This window comes from Aulonocara sp. 'chitande type north' Nkhata Bay, linkage group LG8, assembly GCF_057382095.1.
Source record: "Aulonocara sp. 'chitande type north' Nkhata Bay isolate Kocher_YH1m ecotype deep benthic linkage group LG8, A_spYH_male_GT1.1, whole genome shotgun sequence".
Taxonomy (NCBI): Eukaryota; Metazoa; Chordata; class Actinopteri; order Cichliformes; family Cichlidae; genus Aulonocara; species Aulonocara sp. 'chitande type north' Nkhata Bay.
In genome coordinates this window covers 6,972,894-6,992,214 of record NC_141351.1, presented here as the reverse complement: position 1 = coordinate 6,992,214, position 19,321 = coordinate 6,972,894, and the positions used below count along the sequence as shown (strand labels likewise).

General features: G+C 38.9%; 1 protein-coding gene across 5 annotated transcripts; it reads right to left on the bottom strand.

The window, feature by feature from the left end:
• Positions 1 to 23: 23 nt before the first annotated feature.
• On the bottom strand, positions 24 to 19,201 carry LOC147322993 (voltage-dependent T-type calcium channel subunit alpha-1I-like). 5 transcript variants are annotated; one of them, XM_086303047.1, is made up of 33 exons: positions 19,065 to 19,201; positions 17,347 to 17,501; positions 17,051 to 17,154; positions 15,912 to 16,048; positions 15,648 to 15,736; positions 13,994 to 14,153; positions 12,765 to 13,050; positions 12,470 to 12,562; positions 12,114 to 12,271; positions 11,803 to 11,845; positions 11,587 to 11,712; positions 11,206 to 11,354; positions 10,693 to 10,878; positions 9,984 to 10,119; positions 9,394 to 9,549; positions 9,206 to 9,280; positions 8,968 to 9,084; positions 8,773 to 8,858; positions 7,712 to 7,835; positions 7,216 to 7,284; positions 6,881 to 7,065; positions 6,609 to 6,735; positions 6,248 to 6,373; positions 5,678 to 5,767; positions 4,660 to 4,825; positions 4,375 to 4,523; positions 4,107 to 4,216; positions 3,883 to 4,016; positions 3,710 to 3,768; positions 3,490 to 3,568; positions 3,104 to 3,225; positions 2,793 to 2,951; positions 24 to 432 (listed from the first exon to the last, which is right to left on the bottom strand). In XM_086303047.1, exons 2-33 carry the CDS (start codon positions 17,480 to 17,482, stop codon positions 334 to 336), a joined length of 4,035 nt encoding a protein of 1,344 aa, XP_086159173.1. In that variant the 5' UTR covers positions 17,483 to 17,501; positions 19,065 to 19,201; the 3' UTR covers positions 24 to 333. The 5 variants fall into 5 exon arrangements, with proteins under 5 accessions (XP_086159173.1, XP_086159175.1, XP_086159174.1 ...); XM_086303049.1 differs by having other exon boundaries at positions 4,107 to 4,144; XM_086303048.1 differs by having other exon boundaries at positions 9,984 to 10,101.
• Positions 19,202 to 19,321: the final 120 nt, after the last annotated feature.

The following is a 19,321-nucleotide window of genomic DNA, read 5'->3' as shown; positions in this document are numbered from 1 at the left end:
TTCCTTTACATTTTAAAGGTTTGATCATTTAAAAGAGTGCATAAGATCATGGATCTTGGTGTTTAAACACACCTGTAATGCAGTTACTATAATACTACTAATTGTAAACAACGTGTGTATGTCTGTAGTATTTATCTATATATAGTGTTTACCTATAGTTTATATAAACAACTATTAACAAAGGAACTGTTAACATTTAAGTGAATTTCGTTAAAAATGTTTACAGTAAGATAAAAGTACATAGGCATAAAAATTTTAACATTTACAGGATATCAGAAAATGTCACAGTAACAGAGAAGTATAAACAAAAACAAGTCTAAGGTATGAAGTGATTTACAAGTGGACTCCTTCGGTGGTACCAGCTGAGCTAGATATGCCTGGAGACTCCTGGGGTTGCTGCATGATGTCTGAGGATTCAGTCTTAGGCCTTTTCTGAAACATTTAAATATTGTTGTGTAAGATTTTATTTCATTTTAAGCATGAGAAATCCAAGATTTGTTTAGATTATTATTATGTGGCAGAATTAATACTGGATAATCCATGGTCAACAAAACAGTTTTCAAGGTATTTTATTAGCATTTTTTCCGATATTATAGGATACTATACACGTTCGCCACTAAATACCTTTTTAAAATGAACTATATGATTAACGTCAGAGATTCCTGTGTTGTAATGATTTATTATATTTGAAAAATAGAGGCTATGCTCTGAGACATTCATGCACTATATTGCCATTTGCAGCTACAACAGCTTCTTCTCTTCTGAGAATGCTTTCCACCAGGTTTAGAAGTGTGTTCATGGGAATCTTTATTTGTGATGGCCTTGCTCGCAGTCTCCGCTCTAATTCATCCCAAAAGTGTTCTATTGGGTTGAGGCCATTCTAGAAGCTTAATCTTAGCCTGCCTTATCTATTTCAAACATAGTTTCTGATGTTTACGATCATCATCCTGTTAAACACCTGTGTCCAAAATTCAGTTGTCTGGCAGTTGACTTGAGGTGAAGTTGAAGACTTTTGAGGTAGTCACCCTTTTTGATTATTCCACCTACTTTTTATGTACCGAAACCACTGGTAGTAATATAGCACCGGAGCATGATGGTACCACCACCATGCTTAACAGCTGTCAGTGTTTTCAGGTTTCAAAAGGCCATAAATCAACACTTTTACAACCCATCTGGTTAAGAAATGATTTAAAAAGTTTAATAAGTCAGGATGCCGTAAGTTGGGGAAAACCCCGCCAGGACACCATATTTTATGCCAGCGAGTGGCTTTTTGAACGCCTCCTTCTGAGTGGTGGGGAAAATGGCATTTTTGGAGCACTGAGCATGCTTTTTCCAGCGCTCAGTGACAGCTCTGACAGCGTTTTCTTAAATTATGCAGGGCCCTACCCATGGTTTTCTCATCCACTTAATTTAAATTCCATGATTAATTGGTGTAGTCTGCACTTCTTCTTTTCCAGGTGATCAAAGTTTAACTTAAGTGGATGAGAAAACAATGGGTAGGGCCCTGCATAATTTAAGAAAGCACCATCACTGCTGTCACTGAGCACTGGAAAAAGCACACTTTTTCCAGTGCTCATAAACGTTGAGTGTGATGTACAAAGCGGCATTCAATGACTCAGAAGAAGAGGTTCAAAACTCCACTTACTAGCGTGGAGTTTTCACCAACTTTTACAGTGTCCTGACTTAATAAATGTTGATTTTTCCATTGTTTCTTAAATGATTTGTAAATGTTTATGGCCTAGATGGCTTGCCATTCAAAAGCCACTTCCTGTAATGACTACCCACTAACCAATTTTCCCTCATCTGAGGGTGACAGTTGCCAAAATGGTGACATATCCAAATAATTATATTAAATTGTATGTTTGCATAATTGTTTAAACTGACGACTCTGGATGACACTGCTTAGAAATGGCCCATTAAGCTTCTAGGATGGCCTTCCCAAAGCCTCCGGCCACAACATGTTGAAAATTTGTGATTTATGCTTGAAATCTGGGTCTGTGCCAACAAACCAAACAGTTTAAATTGATTCTATCAATTCTGCCAAGAATTACCTTCAGCAAATGTCCAGCAATAATTTTAGCACGAGCTTATTGATGGCTATTCTATTTAAGGCGTGACTTAGGTGTACAATAATTGCAAACCCAAGGAACAAAGTCTTGTTTTTCAAGGCATTAGAATAATTGTACTCTATATCAATAAACTGTTCAAAGAAATCAATAAAATCCTCAAATTATTATGACATTCATGCCTACATTCATGAATATGCATAAACCTTTGGCCATATATATACTAGCTTGACAACAGCTAAAGTTTAGCCTGTACTGTTAGATTACAGATGGAAGGTGTGTTCTTTCCTAAAAACAAATTTCAACTCGCACTTCTCCTTCAAACCTCTGGGGGGGACAATCACAAAAGCTCTGGTGAGGCATTGTGTATGTAGTTACCGCTCTAGCACATAAAGTGACCTAGTGTTTGAGTGGTGATTTGCCATCAAAGCTGACAGATACCAAATGCACCAGCCAGGTTGTCTATTAACTGGTTCACAGCAAAGGATGATGGGGCAGGAATAGGATCTATATAACAGGAAATTGATGTCCTCTTATCAAGAACCTGCTGAGCAGCTTATGCCCACTGTTCCAGCTTATATGGAGGAGTTGGTGTTACTGTGAGTGAGCTTTAAAAGAGAACAACTGGTTATCAGCGTGATCCTGGTTTCAAAACCAGATCTTCTTATTGGTGAATACCTGCATGATTGTGGGCTCTCTAAGTCTGTTCACATGTAGCAACACTACCTCTTTGCTTTCCTCCAATGCTTGCACGACAGCTGCCACCACCAGGTTTGCCAGAACAAAATGAACCAAGACCACAAAGGTGGCGAAGCAGATTGGCGAGGCCCACCACAGGTAGCTGGGACAGGCTTTATCATTGGGACGGCATGGGCGTAATGTGTCCTTTAGACACACAGAGCAGGTATAAATGAACCACAAAACCCTGACTGGAGATTCAAGTGTTGATTATTCCTTACTTACAGGTTTTGGACTTCACTGTTTAAAAGACAACATGTGCAGAGTTTGTGTGCATGGGTGAATGAGTACAAGCGTACCTTCAAAATGCCACTCCAGTTGTCCCCTGTGCACACTTTGTACAGTGTGAGCAGCGCCATCCCGAAGTTCTTAAAGTTAGCGTACTGATTTATGCCTTCACATGGATAGTCTGGGGTGCATTCTGACAACACACACACACACACACACACACAGTGATTTTTCTGCACTGCCTCCTTGATAAATGCAATAATTCAGTTTAGCACATTTCTAACAACCTCAGTTGACCAAACTGCTGTACAACTTACGCAAATATCTCCCTTCCTTGTTTTTCTACTTAACAACGTAGATGCAGTGCAAATAAAATAAATCATCTATCAGGTTCCTTTGCATCATGCACAATACATTTATGTGTGTGTGTGACTGTTATGATAGTAGTTTGACTGACCGAGGTTGCCAAAGAGCTCCACTCCCAGTGCAGCGTAGATGAAAAAGAAGAACATAAAGAGCAGACAGAGGTTTCCAACCTGGAACCAAAATGCCTGTGAAATCCTCTTTGAAGATTTGAATGTATATATTTATATATCCTACTTTTGGTTTGTTTTAAAGACTTCTAAGCATGGAAAGTAAAATCAGCTGGTCTTAGTGAGTTTATTCTGGGTGTTTACCTGTGACAGTGTCTTAGTAATGGTTCTCAGCAGAACTCTGATCTTCTTGGCCTTCAGCACTGAAAAGGGAAACAAGTGTTGTCTTCAAAGTGTTTGTAGATGTGTAGAACACACAAATGCCTTAGTAATAAAAAAGATCTCATATTGTCAAGTGTGTGTTTGTGTGTGTGTACCTTGTGCTAGTCTGAGCACTCTAGTGACGCTCAGGATGCTGGGATTAATGGGAAGACGGTGTTCCATATTCATCTTGGTGAAAATGATAACGATGAAGGAAACCAAGACTATAGCGATGTCCAGCATATTCCAACTAAAGACAAACACACATCATGCAGTCAATCAGGCCTTTACAAAACCCAACAAACCACGTAAGTTAAATTCTTGGGCATAATTGTGTTACCTGTTTTTTATGAACCTCAGTACGCCAAACGCCACAACCTTTAGCATGATTTCCAGGACCAGGAGGACAGTGAACACATAGAAGGAGTACTCTATCATCTGATCTACATACTGAACACACACACATTTCTATCATAGATACATGTGCATTTTTTGAAAGGATTGTGTGTGTGTGTGTGTGTGTGTGTGTGTGTGTGTGTGTGTGTGTGTGTGTGTGTGTGTGTGTGTGTGTGTGTGTGTGTGTGTGTGTGTGTGTGGATTTGCATTACCAAAGGCTGATTATAGTGTTCCGAAGCCATCAACACGACATTAATGAAGACGACTACTGTCATGAATAACTCGAGGAATCTGCTGGTACTCAGGTCATAGATACGGCGACGCACGAGGGAGTAGTGCCTGAAATAATTCTCCTCTCTACCTGGAAGAGACATGCACACATGTAAGGGTACAGGTATTTAAACATCCACCAACATCTACACTCTGATAGGTGCATCGAGAGGAAGTCTCAGAGTTCAGTATCTTGCCCAACGATGCTTTATTTTCATCAACTTTACTTTTATCCCGTGAGTTTCCTCCTCTCTGCAGCGATTGTTTTTGCTGCTGCCGGCACACGTGGAAGGTCTCCACCATGACGCCGATATACATGTCGAGGAGGAAAAAACTCATTACCATGAAGGAGATGAAATAAATGAGCATCCATTCGTTATAGTTCTTCACAGGCTGAAAAAGAAACACAAGAGGAAAGTCTGTGAGAAATTTAAGAACTAAATAATCGGACTTTAATAATCGTTCTATAGTGACATTAGACTGGACATTAGAGTGTGTGAAGGACTGGAAACATATAAAGAAGCGCTCAGAGAGCAAACCTCTGTCAGGGCACCTCACTCTGTGGGAGGTATTTACTTGTAATAGTAACAGTAATAGTGTTGTATTTTGTATATATTCATTGTTTTCTTTGTTATTTTTAAATGTATTGCAAAAAAGTTTGGAGTGCAGTGAAAATATTGCAATACAAATATTGCAGAGGTCATGTGACATGATATTTTAATTTTTTGTATGGTACTTTCTATATGTTGACAACAAACACCACAGTCTTAGGAACTGTAGTTTCTAAGTTACAGTGTTTTGACCTTTAAATTATTGAGGTGACCTTGAAGACCTTGGTGGATGTCAAATTTTCAAATTTTCATAGATCATGACACCACCAGGTCTTAAAATGGCATAAATATATCCTCAGATGAACAACAGCACATCAAGCATTAGTCTGTGTTACTATTAATTTACAAAAACTAAACAAAAATGTAAAAATAGTATGTGAAAAACTAAGGGCACCCTTACTTCTTCTACATGAATTTGTTGATGGGTTTTTTATTATGTCCTTCAGACCTTCATTTATTTCCTGGATCCTAAGAACTCAGTTAGCAAACCCATGAAACTTGCTTGAAAAACAAAAAAAGTAAATTCAAACCATGAACTTAGTTACATCATCCCATATAATCACAATCCTTTTACTTCATAATGTGTGTTAGCAACAATGCAAAACATACATTAAAGTACTGGTAGCAAAACTACCTGTTGATCTACTCCCACAGCATCCAGTCCATCATACATGATGTTCATCCAGCCGTCCTTAGAGTACATCACAAACAAGGCTATCAGAGCCTGAATAAGAAACACAGAAACAGCTGTTAAGTTGACATACATTTATTTTCTGGGTGCCAATATTAATAGAACATTAATATTAACAAGTCACAGTCTCCTCTGGAGGTCTGAGTTTGAATCCTACTTCTGAGATGAAATGTTTTAAACTCAGCCACAGAGAGGCTGTACCTATTGTACCTATCTCAACCTCAGATAAAAGGGGAGGGTTAACTGTTAACAATGGCTACAGTGCTGTTGGGCAACAGATCCAGTGGAAACCATGCTACTGTTAGCCGAAGACAAAGTAGGACGAGAGGGGGAAGGGGAAGGTTGACTTAAATATGAAACTTGATTTAGAGACAAAGGTAGAGATGGAAGGCCGAGATGATTTGGACATGTGTAGAGGGGGGAATGTGGACATGATGGACAAGTTGTGTTAAATATGGAGCTGTTGATCGTTTCTATACTTGTACTTAACAACAATGTGGAACTAGTCCGTACCTGAGGAAAGTTGTCAAAGTTGTACTCCTTCCGAACCCACGTATAATTAGCAGAGAGACATTCGGCCTTATTGGTGATGTTTGAAGTGTTTTCACCCTCACAGTAGAAGAACTTTCCTTTGAACAGCTGCAGCGTGAGTGTGAAATAAAGACAGAGGCAGAGGGTTTATTGTGATGTCAGGTTATTACACTGTTGATGCCAAAAGGAGTACACACTCTTGGGTGTTAACTGTGAATTTTTGGCTAAAAGCTAACAAGCAGTCATGCTGTAATTTTGTTCAAAAAGTCTGTGTGTGTGTGTGTGTGTGTGTGTGTGTGTGTGTGTGTGTGTGTGGTGTGTTTGGGAGGGGGTGGGGGCTAACCTGAACCCCAAGGATCCCAAAGAAAAAGAAGAGGACACAGCAAATCAGGACAATGTTCCCAATTGGTTTAGCAGAGGCAATAAGAGCTTTGACAGCCAGCTTCAGTTTTGGGGTTTGCTTGATCATCCTGGGACACACAAACATACATGTATGTATTAACGCCAGCACATTTACACACAGACATATACAGAGAAAAGTAAGACAAATCTCAAATGAGGTGCTGCATATGACAACAAACATCTATTTACACAGCGTGTGTGTACACACGGTACCTCAGCGTGCGAAGTGTTCTTAGCAGCCGAAAAACTTTGAGGATGCTGAGCATGTTCTTTTTGTCAGAAGTGACCAAAGTGATAATAAAGTTGGTTGAGGACAGAATCACCAAAAAGCCGTCCATGAGATTCCAGAATGACCGGCAGTAGCTGCCCTTCCCGATCACCAAGCCAAGAGCTATAACCTTGTGTTAAAGCAATACATCAACAGTATAAATTCAAAACATCCCTGATTCCCAAAGCTGAAAGTACTCACAATCTGAGGTTGAAAATGTTTGATCAAAACTGAAGAACATTATTTTGAAAAAATAAATAAAAGCAAATCTGGTGTTTACCTTAATAACCATCTCGATCAGGAAGACGGCAGTAAAAACAGAACAGGATGCATTCAGGATCAAGCGTTCCTTTAGAGCAGAGCGACATTCACTTGTAACCTACATGTGTTTTCTTTTAGAAACATACGCTCACTTGACACTTCATTAGGTATACTAAAGAAGTTTCACACATTACGTGCAAGTGTGAAAACCTCTATAGAAGCAAAAGTACTGTCCGTTTGCTGGTCTGGGGAGTTCGAGTGAGTGTTAACACAATGCCACAATCTTCTCAGGAGCAAGTTCGCCCCAAAGTCAGACCGTGCGAGACTCAAAGACCTCAGACTCTACAGGCTAAATCTTTTTACGTTTTTTTTACAGGACTGCACAGAGGCCTGAAGTGTTCATCACCCAGCTTGGCAGCATGTAACGCCACACAGATGCCACATCTGAAATGTGTCTATATATTTGTGCTTCTCTGAGTGAGTATATCTGTCACTGCTCCAGATGTGGGTCTCACCATGCTTTTAGGGTTTATACTGGGCCTCTCCATAGCAATGGTGACACAGTTCAGCAGAATGAAGAAGAGAATCACATGGTCAAACTCCTTGTGAGACATCAAACGCTGGCAAAATCTACGCAACCTAAAACAAACACCGACACTGTAATTACAGTCGTTTAAGAACGAAACAAACACAATTAAGGTCAGAAAAACATGAGGCTTGAAATGTCCCGAGGATTCCTCTCACTGTTCTGTAAAACCATTTGAATATTTTAGATAACTAATTTTAAATTTAGGTATGTGTATGCACAAATTCACCTTTCATCGAATATACAGGTAAAATATGTATATGTTTGAATCCAGTTGGTCCTCAGAAGTGTAGAATTTTATACTTTTACCTTTACTTTCTATAAAATATTGATTTGTCTTACAAGGTCAAGGAAATCAGGGAGAACCTGTGCAGTTCATAACAAACAGGACATGGACAGTAAATACACTATTCAGGTACTGTCATTAGGACTTTGTCTATCCAGCTAAACATGCTGCTGTTAGCCCTCTGAGGCCACTTTCATCATACTGTAAGCATGGTTATCTTATTAGCGTCAATCTATTTTCATGGTGTAGGACTTATTTGCATCAAAGTGCCATTAACATCCACATAGCTGCACTGTTAGGATTAAAACTTGTTCAAACACCAGTTGAAACAAAGACTCAGCGTCTTGCTGCTAACGTGTGAATGATCTGAAAGTGCTGCCGTGTTCGGTGACTCCAGAGCGTTAATGCCAGCAACAGATAGGACAGGAGCGAAGGCGGATTAAATACAATTTAAATGACTGTTGATTTGTATCCAAGTAAATTACAGATTTGTGGAGCCGCACAGGAAAAGTCTTTCTAAGTTCTGAGTAACTATTAACTAGTTTAGTGGACTTGAATGAGCTTCAGTGTTAAGGAAATCTCAGCTAGTAAAAACGTAAAAGTCAGTGGAGCTCTGTCCAGTCAAACGTAATAAAGTACAGAGTAAAAAATCTCATGAAACTAAGTATGAAGTGTGTGTCCCTTGTTGTGTGTGAATCACTTACCTGCTCTGTGGGGACAGCATGTACAATGACCAGTCTTTATGCTGTTGGCACCACAGCAGCACTTTCTGAATCCTATTCAAAAATCTCTGCAGGAGTCAACGGTCACACATCGGTCACTCCTCTTTATCCAAAGCATAAATAAAATACTGAAAAAAAGCCAACCTAGACCTTAAAAACAATCATTTTTATACTTACAGTGAAACTGTTGTTTTTTGTCTGTGTGGAGGGAATCTCAGAGGCTGAGGCACTCCCACTGGATCTGCTGGGCTCAGTGGCAGGAACAGAATATTCTCCTGTGATTGTTCTGGGGCCCTGGAATAACATGAGCAAAGGTGTGAGTGGCAGTGTGAATGTTTGAACAAAGGCACCTTCAGCCAGTTGCTGGATTTATAAATCAGCAAATAGCAAAGTCAATTAAAAGCCTTCTCAGTACCTCCTCAAGGGAGCTTTCGGCCTCACATGCCAAGCTGGGACAGCGAGAGGAGTCTTGATGAATGTTTTCACTGGGCTGTCAGAAGGTACATCAGGAAACAGAGATCGGCAGCGGTGTGTGTGCACACACACACCTTTAATGTTATCGTAACTTAACATTAAACTCAAGAAAACTGAAACAGTTCTTACCCTGGCCTGGAAGCTGTCAACCCCTATGCCCACCAGTACATTAAGAAGAACATTTTTTCCAAACACAATGATGGCAATAAAGTAGATAGCTGCCCACGGGGAGGTGGCAGCCACGGCATTATAAAGCACCACGTTCCAGTCGTCCTGAGTCAGAATCTAGATAGATTAACAAAACTTTCATTCTTTGTGGCACAGATTCAACAAGGTGCTGGAAACACAGCTTGGAGATTTTGGTCCAAATTGACATGAGAGCATCACATGGCCAGAGGGGCTGCAGATTTGTCAGCTGTACATCAATGACATTGATGACATTCCCCCACATCCTACACTACAGCCTCATTTTCATTGTGTTTTCCATGTTCTTGAATATTTAGAAGTTCTTTGATAATATGTAGTATAATAAAAGATTATCTATTAACACATAGCACATCATTTTCCATGCATAAAGACTCCGGCCATACACTCACTGGACACTTTATGATCCCCCACATCCCGGAGGTTTCTATTGATGGTGACACATGTTCCTAATAAAGCGCCCATTGAGTGCACATGACAATGAAACAACACACATCCCAAAGTCAAAACCTCACCTGGAACACAGTGACCATGGACCACAGCAGGCTGTCAAAGTTTTTTCGATCATCAGCGGTTTCATTATATATTGACCTGAAGTGGAATTTGCATCCAAAGAGGTGCATGCCCACAATGCTGCAAACAAACAGCAAGCTGCAGTGAGAATCACATGTATGTAAATATGGCATCTGAAGGGTGACAGAAAATATAACAACTAAATCAGGAACTGTATTTAAAGAAGCAAACAGTCATTTTGAAGCCTCAACTTGTGCAAATTCTTAAATATATTTATTTATTCATCAAGTTTTTTTAAATTGTAACTAGTAGCTCTGACTGTGGAGTGAAGGACACTGCATGCTCATATGTAAATCACTTGGCAGGCGCAAAGTATCAATGCTTTAAAATCATTTTTCTCCATCATTACTTTTCATAATTTATCAAATTAGCACCACAATGTATTAAGAATTTTAAATAATGTCTATATCAGGAGATTATTTACTGATGCGAGTAGGCTCACTCACAGACCCATAAACGTCCAAAAAACCTTGACGCTAGAGGAGTCGCCCCCTGGTGGCTGTTAGGCAGAATGTAATTTAAAGGAACTTTGGTATTGGCTTTACTTTTCAGCCCAGTAAACAACGTCTATCGTTTATATACAGTCTATGAATATAACATCTTAGAGCTCACAAATGTGTACACCGAGACTCTTGGTGTGTGGATACATACCTAAAAATGAAAATGACAAACAGCATTAACCAGCACAGAGTGGATGCCTCTCTAATCGTCCTCTTCAGGACCAGCAGTTGCCTCTTCAGGTACGGGAGGAAGTGAAACACCCTCACGAAGCGCAGCACATAAAATGCTCGCACAACTGACAGCTTGCCATCAGCTTTGGAGCCTAATTCCCATAAACTGAAAACCACAAACAAACACATTAACGTGCAGCTCTGTCAGATCACTTTGTCCACAATGACTAATAACCGTATGCTGAGATGATGCTTTATTATACTGATATCATTAGTCTGACCTGTTGGAAATACATCTAACATGATACAAACACTAGGATGTGGCTTCAGAAATATTTATAAGAAAAATAAAAATGACAAAAGTAAGAAGAGCGAGAATAAAGTTACATTTATTTAAACTTGAGAAACCCCTAAAGAAACAAAGAAATGTTTGCGAATGTGACACAATAAAACAATAAGCAAAGTTTCAAAGTCAAAGGATAAAGGTTTATACCTGGTGAGAACAACCACAAAGTCGAAGATGTTGTCAAGGTCCGCAAAGTACATCCACGAGAGGGCGATCAGCTTTATTATCATCTCCACCACAAATATAATGGTAATAATTATGTTACTGACAATTAATACTCGCGTCAACTCCTGAGGCTGCAGGAGGAGAAAATGGAAATAAATAAGAAAACAGAATCACACACAGACAAGAGAAATAAGAATCATTTAAATGCATGAACGTAAGGGAAGAGTCATCATTAGATGCAAAAGTAAATATGGATTTTTTTAATGACGCCTCTTATCTCTTCTTACTCTTAATCTAACAGCGCAAGCTTCTTATATCACTGAGATCAAATTTATGTGATAAATAATCGCAAACATGTCTCACCTGGTTGTAGTGCTCCATCGCCATGGTAACAATAGTGATGAAAATAGCAATAATGATGATTCGATTAAAGAATTTAGTGTTGATGAGAATGTTAAACTTTTCCTTGAAAGGGATCCAGACCTGATGCTGGAAGATGAGACAGTTGGTTAGGCGAATCACAAACAGCTAACGCTATTATGACTGATGTTACTGCACCCAGTTGCAAACTGGTCTTACCAGTGTGGGTTTGACATGTGTTGAGCTCTTGACGGGCTGCACCCTGTTATGATGTAAACACACATTGACCTAAGCTGTGGCCTATGTTCTTCTAGTACTTTCTGTATTCTTATTCTTAAATATTTCTTCTTTTTACTTCCATTTGTAAAGAAAGCTCAACTTTGTTTTGTTTTTTTTACCTAGCTGACATGACTAATACTTTTAAAACTACATTCCTGACACAGTCTTACATACTTTAGCACCCTGTAAACTACAAATCTGACCTCAAACACAACAAAGTCTAGATTTTAAAGCCACAGTACTTTTCTTACCTGGTGGTCATCATCTTCAGGAAGGAAACAAACTTCCTGAAGAGAGTTTTAAAAGACAGAGGACCAGCATGCTGCTCTGTTGTGACTCTTGCGAAGTTCTCTGAGAACTGGGTTGCAATGATGACTGCACACACATTCATTATGATAAAGGAGCCAATCTAGTTGAGGAGATGAAGAATTAGCTATAGAGTTTCTGGGGAAATTGCACAACCAACTATGAAGGGTTGTTGAAATCTACACATAAGAAACAAAAAGTTCAGCATCCTCTGATTTAGTAGTTTTGGTTTCCAGAAGGGCACGTCAATACTTGTTATTGAATACATAATAAAAATGATTTAACAGGTGTGGGTACTTACAATAGTGACAAGTATGAAAAACACAAAACTCCAGAAGGAATAAGAGTCCATAACATAATACATGATATTGGTCCATCCTTCAAGTGTCACAACCTGGGAGCAGGGAGACACAGAGAGACATAAATACTATCCCTCTACATTACAGATGGCAAAACAGCAGGCAGATGAACAGATAAACTGCACTATATGCCAAAGAAAATGCATTTGTTTTATGAATTTTGAATCTTTGAATGAACTGCCATACAGAGGTCGACATAATCCAGATGTTTTTCTGTGCATATCAACAATTTCTTACCTGGAAAATGGTTATCCAGGCATAGCCGATGTTATCAAAGTTAATAACTCCCAAGTCAGGGTTGTGGTCCCCAGCACGGCATACATTGTAGTACATGTTCCAGTTTACACATTGGCCGGCTTGGATCGGCTCGTCTGCAGCCAGTGTGCAGATTTTGCCATGCTCCTGGTAGGGCGGCACATCACGGCAAAAGCGTCCTCCACCCTTGTCGTCAGGTGAACAGATGAACGAGGACCGTCCACCAAAGATGGGCACAAAGTATGGACTCAGAGACACGTTATAAATTCTAGATAGAAACAGATAACAATGTGCACATATTATGTAAAACAATCATTTAAATATAGTCAATCATTTCAGTGTTGTATGTATGAGAAGCTGCTGTATATCGTTAGCTTCATAGCATAATTGCCTAAGTCATTTGACTAAGTCAATGACTTAGGCACTTATGCTATGAAGCTAACGATATGGCAACCCCTCCCTGAGCCTGGCTCTGCCAGATGTTTCTTTCTGTAAGAATGTTTTTTTTTCTGTCCCACAGTCATCTGGTACTTGCTCATGTCAGATGTTGAGGTTTTCTGTCTAATATTGTAGGGTTTTTGCAATGCCATGAAAATGTATGCCCCTTCCCGATTTGTTCATTTTTTGCATATTTGTTACACTTACTATTAGACAGAAATGACCACATTAAATAAAGAACACAGTTTTTAAATGAGGCATTTGACGGCGTCCTTTTGAGTATCCTGTGGGGGTACTTTGAGTGTATGGGACTTCTCCAAAGGGTGGCTTCTTCCTTAAAGATAGATTGAGGAGTTCACTAGTAGAGCCATTAGTCCTCCACATCGAAAGCAGCCAGATGAGATGGTTCAGGCATCTGACTGGAATGCCTCCTGGGTGAGGTGATCCAAGCAGTCCCCACCGGGAGGAGGTCCCAGGATAGACCCAAGACAAACTGGAGAGATTACATCTGTCAGATGGTGTTCCACTGGATAAGCTGGGGTGTGGGAGGTTTGGGTTTTATGCTTAGGTTGTTGCACCCACGACCCTGCCCCCAATAGGCAGTAGAAAATGGATGGAAGGCATTTGATAAATTTAATACTTACAGACATTATTTGCCATAGGCAGAGAGTTGGATTAAATAATTGGTTAAAGTTTGTTAGAAGCTTGTGCTGCCCAGAGAGAAAAGAAAAAACATGAAAGTCTTAGAAGAGCAGATGAAGCAGTTTACATACGTCAGGATGTCGTCGCCCAGGAAGCAGCGGTTGCGCAACTTCCCCGCCCACATCTGAACTCCAATGACTCCGAAGATGTGGATGACAAACGCGTAGAGGATGAGAACATTACCAAGCATGGGGGCCGTTTCAAGGAGTATTGTCACCAATATCCGCATACCTACACAAATGAGCAAGAAAATGGTAGCTTACGTGAATAATAGTTCGACTTTCTCTGAAAACTTTAATTTGTTTTGTAATTCTGGACTAAAACCCTTCTCCTTGGATCCAGCAGGTACTGTGTAATTGTATAGATCATAGTAAAAAGCTTAACAGAAACTCAATTACTGCATTCCATATGCTCGATGATGACCAAACAACGAATCCATACACTGGGGGAAATAATTATTTGATCCCCTCCTGAAATTGTAAGTTTGCTCTCTGTGGTCTTATGGTGTCATGGTCCCCGTGTCTGCCCGGCTGACTCAGGTTGGCTACATATGTTTCTTGTTTACATCTACCTCTCTCACGCTTGCCGTGTCTCGCCGGGGCGGAGCTCATTGGGGGCTCCCGCCCCTGGCCCTCGCACCTGAAGTTAATCACACACCTGTGGCTCATCGCCTGAACTCATCCACTACTTAAGGCAGTGGCTGGAAACATGTCGTCGCTGGACTATTGAGTAACCTCGGTAGTAAGCTCCGAAGTACTAGTCTCTTGTTGCCTTTTCGTATCACTGACCCTTTGGATTTATCACTTGTTGTCTGTAAACAGGAATTCCATTTCCCTGGAACCCTTGGTGTGCGGGCTTGCTGGTGTGCTGTGTTTTTTGTGAAGTATGCGCTTGAGTCCATCCCACTTCGTGACATATGGTTATTTCATTTTACTGGAGAGGGACAGAAAATCAACCAAACATCCTGAAGAAATAAATCCGAAAGTGAGAAATTTCACTAATTTCTTATTACATTGTTTTCTTATTGTTTTGAAAAGATTCCACGAAAAACGTCTCAGAATTTAATTACTTACATTACTTACTGTGAAATCTTAAATATTTAAAAGATACTTTATTGACGTTGTATACTTCAGGGAGATTTGTCACAACGGTTACAATGCAGTGATGAAATGTTAAATTTTCCCCTTTATAATCACATATAAATTAGCAAATACCTTTATTCACAGTATTCAGTTACAAATAAACAACCTGTGGAGCAAAAATCTTTGTTACTGTTGTTTAACTGGAGTGCTTCAACATTTTAAACTAAATCTAATTTTAACAAAGAAAAAACACTGCTACCCCTCAACCTCCCAGTAGACACACCTATGGATTCAATTACAAAATCCTACGTCACCTTATTCTCGAATTATCGCAATCACAAGATTTTCAGAGAACTTGAGCTTGAGGTCAAGGTCACTGAGATTTGAACTAGTCCAAGATTTTTAGTAAATACATCTATGATATCATAGGTGATGTACTGAAACTCATACATCACTTTGTACTTGAGTTATCAAATTCACAAACTTGGATGACCATGCTACATGCTCGCCTGCCTTTTAAAACTCTCCTTGTTTAGCCCTCCAGTCTAAACAATGTAGTGTACATTCAAAATAACCATACTAATCTAAATAATGACAATCATCAGGCCTCTGTTCTATCCAAACTCTGTAAATATCGACTTACTTGGTACTCGGCTGATTAGTCTCACTGGCTTGATGGCATGAGATGCTTCTACGTGGAGATTAAAGAATCTAAACGTATAATCCATTAGCCTGAGGGGGCAGTTACAGACACAAACGAGAAGAAGAGCTTTACTTTCTTTCATTCATAAAAATAAGTGTGCCTTCCAATAATGTAAAACTGCATCTTTTTGGAGTTGCCCTGCAAAAGTTTTTAAACTGAAACTAAATTCTAGAGACACATAGATATAGACACATGGATACTAACTCTGCAAAGATGATGAAAAGATCAAACTTGTTCCAGTGGCTGCTCAGGTAGCTTCCTTTATGGCCGATGAATCCCAGGGCTATTGTCTTAATGAGCATTTCCATGATGAAGTAAAGAAAGACGAGAGAACCCAAAATCTGTATACAGAGAACGAAAAACAACGTCATATCAAATATCAAAACATACAAGGCATACTGTTAACATACAATCACTGGTAACAACGGCAGTAGCACAGATATAACATACTATATCCAGATGCTGCATCTGAGCTTTTAAGGGGGTCTTGGGGTCAGGCTATGGGCTCTGATCCATTCCTACAAGATTTTACTGTTTAATTTGACTTATTACAATAAGTTACCTCCACTTTAAGATGACATATTGTTAAGTGACTGTTCTGACGCAGTTAATGCTGACTTATGTCAGGTTAAGAAAAAAGAGATAACCATTTTAATTAAAGTCATTCAACAGAAATATGTGGAAATGAAATACATGTATGTCATTCAAAATTCTCTCTTTCTGTGTTAAATCTGTTTTTGGCCACAAATAAGACAAACCAACAAATCTTTTAAATGATGTCAGTAATCCTGTCAGTTTTTAAAGAAGAACATTTAAAAAGCAGCTGCAGAATTGAAATATTAAGTGTAGGACTAGCACTGTTAGTATCATATATGGTACAAAAACTCACATTTTAAACTTAAAACCTGTCCTTGACAAAGCACTTCAGGATTTTTCAGCGGGGACATCATGAAGCCAAGAATCAAGATTACGCAAGCACATTATGGTACTAACAAATGAGAGAGTTTACGAAGTGTGTTATAAACTACAGCTTATCATTAGTCTTTAAAGGGACAGTTCACGTGTTGTACATTTGTATACTTTCTGTTGGACCTGTTGTGCCATCTTCATCTAAATTGCTATGATTTGAAGTTCAGCCGTAGTAATATTAGCAAAATATTCATGATTCCCAAAATTTACATTTTTTTCTACAGAACTAGAACAGCCAACCAAAGATGATGAAGATGAAGATGCATAATTTCTTCTGCACAGTGATAAGCATTGGACTAAAACATAAGCAGGTCTCTAGTAAACACTTCTAGTCTGCTAGTCTCTTCTTCTGACGCTCAGCTCATTATAACAACCTCTCGGGTGAAGCTCTCCTCTTCCACCTCTACACAAGGCTGGTACATGCCGTCATTCACGCAGCTGAGCAGGACCACCAGTATGGACAAATAATCCAACCATGTAGAAGAAGAAGAGGTTAAGGTCTAAACACATTCAAAAAAATTCATCAACAACAGATGAAGCTTTCATACTAAAAGTATTTTACGTGGACATATTGAGTGGTATACAAGAGAAAAAAAACCATAAAAATAAATAAAAAGGTTTGAAATTGAGTTAATGACATTCTTACTTCATTCAGTACAGAAAGGATATGGGCCAGAGACTATTTTGAGGAACCATTTGCGGGGTCTACTCGTCTGCTTTAGTCTGAAGCACACAGGCGCCACCTCTGGGAAGGGAAGCTGCTCCTCTACAACGACGCCTCTACATCTCTCATGGATTTCATGCATAATGAAACCAGAACCGCATCTGAGAGAGGTCAGGAAAAAGGGGTAAAGAAAACCATGATATACAGATCTATTTGGAGAAACAACTTCCTGCATAATTTTTCAGAGTATGAAGAGCATGGCGAGGTGTTTTCTTGCATAAAAAGGTTAAGTAGTCCCACACTAATAGAGTTGGCTTTATATGGATTTCTGTTAAATGTTTGGATACATTTCATTACACCTGTTCAACTGCTCCTTAAGTCAAATACTTAATCAGACAATCACATGGCAGCAACTCAGTGGATTTATTAATGCAAGCATGGTCAAGAATAACAGTGGAAATTTAAACTGATTATCATAATAGAGAACAAAGGGGATTTAAGTGATTTTGAATGTGGCTAATTGTTGACCCCAGAGGAGCTGGTCTGAGTATTTCAGAAACTGTTGCTCTCAGACATATCTGCAATCAGTTTCTGTCAAAGTGACTTTTATATATCATCCAGGTAAAAACTTCCATTGACATTAAAAATGTCTTGAAATCTCTTTGAAGAAAGTTATAAAAAAAAATGCAGAGGGTGCAGCAGAAATCCAGTGGCCAAAAGGATCTGTATTGATTATAATGTAGAATACAGAGTAGATGAAATAGCGCACAGCCATTTGCAAGGATCCTTTCAAAACACGTTAATCAGTAAAAATCTATTACAGTGCTTACAGTGTGTTAGATGGAGAATTAATTAATTATATTAATAATTGGAAATATAATAAAAATATTAGACAAATAATAATAAAACTAATAATCGCGCGCACATAAAATCATAGGATTAATGTTTGGCATGACACCTGTACCAGTTACTGTGAAATGTAAAATAAGTGTAAAGTATCAACCTGGGTAATGATAGCTGAGTGTTAGCAACATGTCAGAACCAATGAGTTAGGAAAGCTGTCAAATAAATGTAAAAAAAAAAAAAAAATGATTGTAGTTCTCACTGAAACTGACAACTTTTGACTGTTTTAAGTTGTATGTCCGGAAGAGCAGTGACTCAACACATTAACCTTAAGTGTACCTTATTTAGACGACATGCTAACATTTTAGTGACTTCGCATTAGCCTAAAGCTACAGTCATTGGAGGCTACATGATGGGGCTGTTAGTATGACACTGTCATAGACATGAATAGGCGACACACAATCATAAACTCTCAATTTGTTTTCTACTTATCCAAATTTGGTTGGATTAGCTAACTGGTTTTGGATAAAAGAGTTGCGTATGGCATTAGCTAGCTAACTAACTAGCCTCTTTTAAATAATAACTATAGGCACTGGAGACAAACATTTAACAGTTTGCAAACATGTTACCCTCAGGTTCAGCAGTAAACATACAATAGTAAAACTTGCAAAACCCTTTCCTAATTTAGCTCAATCAATCAATTAATCAATCAATCAACAGAAAATCCAACAATGCTTTGGGGACATTTCTGTACCCTAATTATGGTACTACAATTTATTTTAAACAAATTTAAAACTACTTTATTACACTTAACTCTGAAAATGTTCATTTTTACATTTTCAAAAACACTTAAGTTACATTTTCCCCCCAAACAGACTCACAGGTTTCTGATTGTGAATTCTCCTCTTCACCTTCACTTCGGCCAATCAAAGGTAAATGAGCCAAACTCTGACGTGAAGCTGTAACCAACAGCAACCATTCTGAAACCGGATGATGACAATGAAGAGCAAGAACTGTTTTATTAAACAGTAATTTCATCCCTTTAAGTTTTTTTATTCTTAGAATGTATCTTATAATATTTTAATGTGTGCCCAAGAAACTATTGATAGCGGGTGTGTTGAAGCTAATATTTTAATCA

Bases quoted from the DNA above. Each gene is read 5' to 3' on its own strand.
- LOC147322993 (XM_086303047.1), bottom strand. From the start codon at position 17,482: ATGCATGAAATCCATGAGAGATGTAGAGGCGTCGTTGTAGAGGAGCAG. The intron at 12,563-12,764 runs GTAAGAAATTGT...CCCTGCTCCCAG, and splicing joins CCTGGATAACCATTTTCCAG to GTTGTGACACTTGAAGGATG. The intron at 3,769-3,882 runs GTACACACACAC...TTCCCTTTTCAG, and splicing joins AGTGCTCAGACTAGCACAAG to TGCTGAAGGCCAAGAAGATC.